General features: G+C 28.1%; 1 protein-coding gene across 1 annotated transcript; it reads right to left on the bottom strand.

The window, feature by feature from the left end:
• Nucleotides 1-270: 270 nt before the first annotated feature.
• On the bottom strand, nt 271-6,930 carry LOC143078580 (uncharacterized). The gene is made up of 3 exons (XM_076253437.1): nt 6,840-6,930; nt 5,755-6,378; nt 271-2,711 (listed from the first exon to the last, which is right to left on the bottom strand). The coding sequence occupies exons 1-3, from the start codon at nt 6,928-6,930 to the stop codon at nt 514-516; spliced, it is 2,913 nt and encodes a 970-aa protein (XP_076109552.1). The 3' UTR covers nt 271-513.
• Between the last annotated feature and the right edge of the window lie 507 nt (nt 6,931-7,437).

Raw genomic sequence — 7,437 nt, 5'->3', positions numbered from 1 at the left:
GTTTGATAACAAAAAAAAAGATTTAAATTTTTGAGTAGAATTTTGAAAGCAATTAAATTGTAATCAAATGTGAAGAACAAATCTTGTTAATAGATGTGAAATAATAAATGATGTTATTCATTGAGTCAGGATTTGCATTTGTTTACAAAATGGTTTAGAATTCTAGTTTTGTTTTCTTGTAATTAGAACTATAAAAACAATTCATGATACTTCTTTTCAAATGGTAAATGTTTAAATGTGTATGTGCCATGTTTAATTGATACAAACTTTTTTTTTTTTTTTTTTTTTTTTTTTTTTTTTTTTTTTTTTTAAATGTTAAAATATTTTATTTGAATTTTACATTTGTTAGAGATACATGAAGTACCGGTACCTTATCCCGGCCTCGTTAACGTTAGTATATAGCATTTTATTGATAAGTTAGTACTTGTTAGTGCACAATATGTATATATAGTAATAATGACATGTATGTAACTGAATAGAAATATGATAACAAGATGTATAATAAATTCTAATTTATGAAATTAATTTAATTTTTTCTGCAACCAGATTATGGAATTTTTCATATTTGCCTTCTTTATTTATCAATATTTCATGATATTGAAGAAATTCTTTTTTGAAAATTTCAAACATATTAATTTGTTTTGTTTTTTGTTCGGATGTATAGTATCCTTTGTATACAGTAAAAATAATAATTGTAATTAAATCATTTATACTGTAGTAACTTGTATCGTTTATTTTGTATCCGTACAAAAGTGATTTAATTGATATGATGTGATGTCCTATTTTAAGTTTATCAAGTAAAAGTTTTATTTTATCCCAAAATGATTTCAGAAATTTGCATGTTAAAAAGTAGTGCTCATAATCTTCGATGACATCACAGATATTACATAGCGGAGTTTTAGTTATTTTCCAAGAGAAAAGTAATTGTTTGGTTGGTAAAATGTAGTGCAGAAATTTCCATCTTAACATTTTGAATTTATTATCTTGTATATAATAAAAGATATAATTTAGCATTTGTTGTCTTTTGTTTGTGTTTTTTTCCAAGATAAATATGTTGTCCCATTTTTGAAATCCTATTGGTTTTTCATAATATCTATTTAAGAGGGAGATGTAAATGTCTTTGGAGGAAATGTTTTTAAGTGATACCATTTTTCCTTTTTTATCTTTAAATTTATATTCGGAGTCAGTGGCAACTTTTGTTTTTAATGATTCTTCTTTAGTTAGCTCTTGTAACCACTGTTTTGGTATTGCTTTCATTAATTTAGAATATTCTGAAAACCAGTTAGCATGACAGGAAAGTTTATCTAAGATCATGTTTTGATTAAATTTTCCTTTATTATCAATAATGTCATTTAAAAAAAGAATTTTGCTGTTTATCCAGTTTTTGAAGATGAGACATTTACCGTTTAATTTGATATTTTTATTGCCCCATATAAGCTGCTGTCTTATTTGTTTATATGATAGATGATCCAATTCCTTTTCAGATATTGTATTTATCCATGATTTGATTATTCTTAAGTAAAATTGTGGAATTAGTTCTTTCAGTTTATAGACCAAATTAATATTGTTGAAATTCATTTTAAATATAAGGAATTCTTGTCCAAATTTATCAAAATAAAATCTTGGTAATACTTTCCAATTGGGTGATAGATCTTCGTTTTCGATGAGTTTTTTTACCCAACTAATATTTATCGCTTCTAGATATTTATCTATGTTTATCATTTTAAGCCCGCCAGCATGGTAATTTTTACTTATTATATCCCTTTTAACCTTTTCAGATTTATTATTCCATATAAAACTGTATATTATTTTTTTAAATTTTGCTAGGTATTCGTTATCAATTTCGGTTACAGATGCAACATAAGTAATATTCGGTAAGATTAATGATTTAACAAGAGTTATCTTACCTAACATAGTTAAATTTCTTTTATTCCAATCTTTAATTATTTTTTCAGATTTTTCGTATTGTCGTTGCAAGTTTAATTTTTTACACTCATTTTTATTAAGTCCAAAGTATATTCCTAAAACTTTTATAGGTTTTTGTGTAAAATTAATGTTTTCAACTTTATCTTTGCAGGCTTTTAAATTGCCGAGCCATATTCCTTCTGTTTTATTTCGGTTAAGCTTTAGGCCTGAAAGTGATCCAAAAATTTCTATAATATTCAGAGTTATTGACACTTCTTGTTTTGAATTTAAAAATAAAGTGGTGTCGTCTGCAAGCTGGCTTAATTTTAATGTATGGGTTTTATTATCTAGTTTAATTTGAAAGCCTTTAAAATTTTTATTTTGTCTTAATCTACTAGCTAAAATTTCAACAGCAATTACGAAAATTATAGAACTCGCGGGACACCCTTGACGGATACCGCGCTCAATGTTGAAGGGTCTTGAAATCCAGCCATTATTTAAAATGCAACCCTTTATATCTGTGTATAAAGTATTTATCCACCTCAAAAGAGATTCCTGGAAGCCAAATTTCTTTAAAGAACAATACATAAATTCCCATTCTAGCGAGTCAAATGCCTTTGTGAAGTCTAAAAACAAGATAGCTCCATCTACATTGAATTTTTCCGAATAATCTATAATATCCTGGATTTGTCTAATATTAAATCCTATATATCTGTTTTTTACATAACCGTTTTGATCACTATGAATGATTTTATGCAATATTGGTTTCAGTCTTTGTGCAAGAGAGTATGCTATAATTTTGGTATCTACATTTAGTAAGGTAATTGGTCTATAATTATCTAAATTTAATGGGTCATTTTTCTTGTATATAAGGGTAATCAATCCAAGTTTCTGAGAATTTGTTAATTCTTTTTTTTCATAGCAATTATTAAAAACATCTACAGCAAAGGTTTGTAAATTTGACCAGAAAGCTCTATAAAATTCAATTGAGAGACCATCGATACCTGGTGTTTTATTAAGTTTCATTTTAAAAACAGATTGTGTACATTCCTCTATTGTCAGGTTGCCGTCAATTTCATTACCTTCTTTTGTACTTAATTTGTAATTTATTTTAGTTTTTTCAATATAATTTTCAATTTCTGTTAGATCAGGATTAGTTGACTTATATAAATTGACATAATAATTTCTCCCCGTTTCTAATATTTTGCCTTGATCTTCTGTTAATTCTCCTTTACTGTCTCTTATAGCAGTAATGTTTTTCCTTGTTTGTCTTGATTTTTCTAATCCCAAAAAATATTTTGTATTTTTTTCGCCCTCTTCTATCCATTTAACTCGTGATCTTATTTGTGCCCCTTTTATTTTATCTGAATATAAAGTTTGTAGTGTTTCTTCTGTTTTATTTATTGAATCTATTATATTTGGCAAATTATTATTTTTTTCATCTATGTAGTTATCGTGAATTTCATTCATAAGTTTAAGTTCTTGTTCTAGTTTTGTAATTTCATCTCTTTTATGTTTAGCTTTTATTTTACAATGTTCTATAGTTTTCTCTCTAACTTCTATTTTAAAAAGATCCCACACGATTGCTAGAGTTTTTTTATTTCTTAATTTTTCATATTTATCTATCAAAGTATTTATTTTTAGTTTGTATGATTCGTCGTTAAGGATATTATTGTTTAATTTGAAGTATCCCTTTCCTTTGTTCCCTTGACAATGATTAATTTTAAGTGAAATCGCTAAGTGATCTGTATATTGAATTGTTGCAGGTCGTATATCAGTGCTGAGTACTCTTGGTCTCACATCTTCACTTACTAGAAAATAATCAATTCTACTAGCTACTTCATTATTTTTTCTTTTCCAGGTATATTGCGTTTTATTTGGATTTATAGCTCTCCATATATCAATAACTTTTAGTTTTTTTATCAGAGTTTTTAGCCCATTTGTCTTATTTTTTATTTTTTGTTGATCTTTTCTATTACTTTTTCTATCTTTTATATTAAGCGTTTCATTCATATCACCGCCTATGATAATTATACCAAGACTATATTTTTCAATGACACTTAAAGCTTTTTTAAAGAATATATTTCTATCTTTACTTGTGTTTGGGGCATAAAGGTTTACAAAAGTAAATATATTTTTGTCGATTTCTATGTTGATTAAAACAATTCTTCCGTGTTGATCTACATATTTATCTATGATTTCATACTTAATTTTTTGGTTGATATAAATCGAAACACCTCTTGATTGTGTGCTTCCAAAACTATGATATAAATCGCCCGTAAATTCTTTATCTATTAAATTGTTCGAAAAATGTGTTTCTTGTAAAAATATTATGTTGCATTTTTGTTGTTTTATCCATTCTTTTAGTCTAATTCTTTTTTCATATTTTCCTAACCCTTGACAATTTAAAGAACATATATGCAATGGATTAAGTGACATCTTGATTTTGTTTTTAAAAAAGTATTTGATACATGTATTTCAAATATAAAAAGCATAATATACATACAAATATATACAGAATTTAGAGATAAAAATACAATCATATGTGCATCTCTAGTGACAGTTTTAACTTTGACTGTACATGTGTGAGTTGCTAGACGAAATATAATTACATGTACACACATACATTTAATTTCATATTGACCGACTTTAATAGGTTTCCACCTATTTCTATATTTAGAATTGTTAGCTGGTAAAATATATTGACCTTCACATGTAAAACGATTAATTCGCACGAGGATTAACTTTAATAGACTAATATACCGTACATAGAAATATATAAATGTGATGGATGTAATATATATCTTTCTGAATTGGTGAGTATTGAATTTATTTTTCGTTAATTGTATATTTTTAAAACACTTTTCAGAAATAAAGACATTATTAACCAGGTAGCAAAAATAACGGGAGAATATTATCAAATACTTTCGTATGCTTGTGATAACAGTACAGATAATATTACAACTATTTTGTTTAAGGGGCTTGACTTTAATTATACAGATATTTAGCAGGACACGGAGATTCTGATGCAAATAATTAAAAAAATGAAGACATAATACATGAATGAAAACTTTTGAGGCTACAACTAAAAAAGGATAATTATCTGCATATAAAAACAGGTATAAATAGGTCAAACTGATTTGTTTACATTTTGTATACAGGTGTGTGGAAATGGCGATGGAATTAATTTGCATATCTATATAAATATAGTAGAGTGCTATTGCTTTTCTGTTTACATGATTATATGACATAGCGCATATATTGATATTGTGGTACATTGAAGCACAAATTATTACATATATCTATATAACTATACTAGTTGTTTCATATGAAAAAAAAAGAATTAGTTTCATTGATCTATACATATTATATTGACAACAATCTATATATAGAGTTTATTGTTTTATTTTGTTTTGTGCAGAGTATATACAATCTAATGTTATTGTATCATACACTGCCACATATTTTTTTAATTGTTTTTTATGAATATATATAAAATAGGAGTATATACAGATATTTGTACAAGTACAAATTATTATGTCCATTGACTTAGGCATTGTTGTATGGATAATATATTTTGAAAGGAAATGGTATATGGTAACTGTTCTTGTACCTATGTCTTTGATGATTTACTGGAATCAGTTTGTCTTTTGTGATATTCATCTGTAGGGGTTGTTGCTGGTCTTTTCCCCTGTTTTTGTACTGGTGTTGTTGATTCAGGGTTTACAATGAATTTGTCTATTGGTCCTTTTGATTCAACTTTTGGCTTGTTTTTTGTTTTGTCTTTGTTTTTCTTTTTTCTTGTTTTTTTCTCCTGTGAATCAGGATCAATTTCTGTAACGACTTTACTGATAGCTGTTGTTGTTGCTGTTATTGCTTCTGTAGGTAGCAATATGGACTGTGAAGGTGGGGTTTCACTGTGATCAACATGATCACCAATGTCAGTCTCTTCCCCACTTTCACTTTCACTAGAATCAGACTGGTCATCTGTTTTATTAGCTTCATTGTCTGATGCTGTTTTACTAGGAGTGTCATTATCTGGTGCTGGTTTACTAGGAGTTTGGCATTCTTTTGCTTTATGCCCTTCTTTTCCACATTCATTACAAACCCAATCGTTTTGGCATTTGTCCTGTTTGTGTCCCTTTTTCAGGCATTTTTGACAAGAAATATGTGCATTTATGTAGATTTGGCCTTTGTAATATATTTTGGCATTGTACTTGCTTATCCTTGTGAATCTGGGTAGTGTGCCTTCCAATGGTTCGACAAAAAAGATTCTGTCTCCAGATTGGCAGTCGGTCATTTCGCCATTTATTCTCACTCTCTCTCTGAAATAGCTTGTAACGACTACGCCATTAGATTGAAAGAACGAGAAGATCATACCGTCCTCAGCTGATAATGGAATGTTGGACACACGTATTCGGAGGTATTCTGGGCGTTGTTCAGCTACAGGGATTCTTGGGTTTTTATCGTATACTGTTAAAAGTTTGTTACGTATAGATACACACTTTGTACAAATTGTAAAAGCAACATTTAGATTTTTCCACCATATAGATATATATGTACACATGGTTGTATTTGTCACTGTTGTGTATTATGTTTTTTTTTTGAAACACGAATGTATATATTTTAAAGTATTTATTGCAAAGCAATATATAGACCATTTTGTTAAGTGAAATGTGCATGTTATAGAAATTTTTGGAAATAATTTTTATTTTATACAGTGCTGTAGAATACAATGTGGAAATAAGTGCTCAATGTCTTTCATTCCACCAGAATTTACACAACTAAGAGAAACCATATTTTTACTTACAATAGATTATTAATATATTACAGACTTTTGACTGGAGTATATAGTCAGGGGCGGATCCAGCCATTTTTAAAAGGGGAGGTTCTCCTTGGATCTGCTAATGATAATTATTCAACAGGTTACCTACTCTGAGTTAGGACTTTCTGGTACTCAGTAAGTAAAGTAAGAGCAACTGAAAGAAGTAAAATCAAGCCTACAATCTGTGCTGATGATTTCATCCTGAATAGTAAACATAAAACCTTTAATTTTCCAACCAAATTGCACTGGTTGAAAGACTGAATTTACTTCTTTTGGCTGTTCTTACTTGACAGAGTACCAGAATTCTTATCACAACGGTTAACCTGTTGAAAATTATATACTCTTAAGAGTTAAAAGTCGGTAATAAGTAAATAATCGATTAATTATTATGCATGCTGTGTGGTATGAATATTTATATATATATGTATATTTACATGTGTCCAGTGTACTTTTGAGATATTTAAAGACTTATATACATGCAAGCCTTTAAAGTTTCTGTGTAACTTGTACTAAATACTACTTTTTGAAGCTGTATAGTGACCTATAGCTGCTTAAGTGATACATTCACTTTATTGCCAATAATAGATAGTTGTCACATTGGCTATAACACCACATCTTTTCGTTTTATTGCTACAGATGTATTGTCCAGTTTAGTGGAAAAGATATGCTTGGTTGAACTTATTTTAAATTTGTGGAATATCCTGTAT

Source organism: Mytilus galloprovincialis, chromosome 6 (genome assembly GCF_965363235.1).
Source record: "Mytilus galloprovincialis chromosome 6, xbMytGall1.hap1.1, whole genome shotgun sequence".
NCBI classification, from domain to species: domain Eukaryota; kingdom Metazoa; phylum Mollusca; class Bivalvia; order Mytilida; family Mytilidae; genus Mytilus; species Mytilus galloprovincialis.
This window is presented reverse-complemented; position numbering and strand designations above follow the sequence as displayed.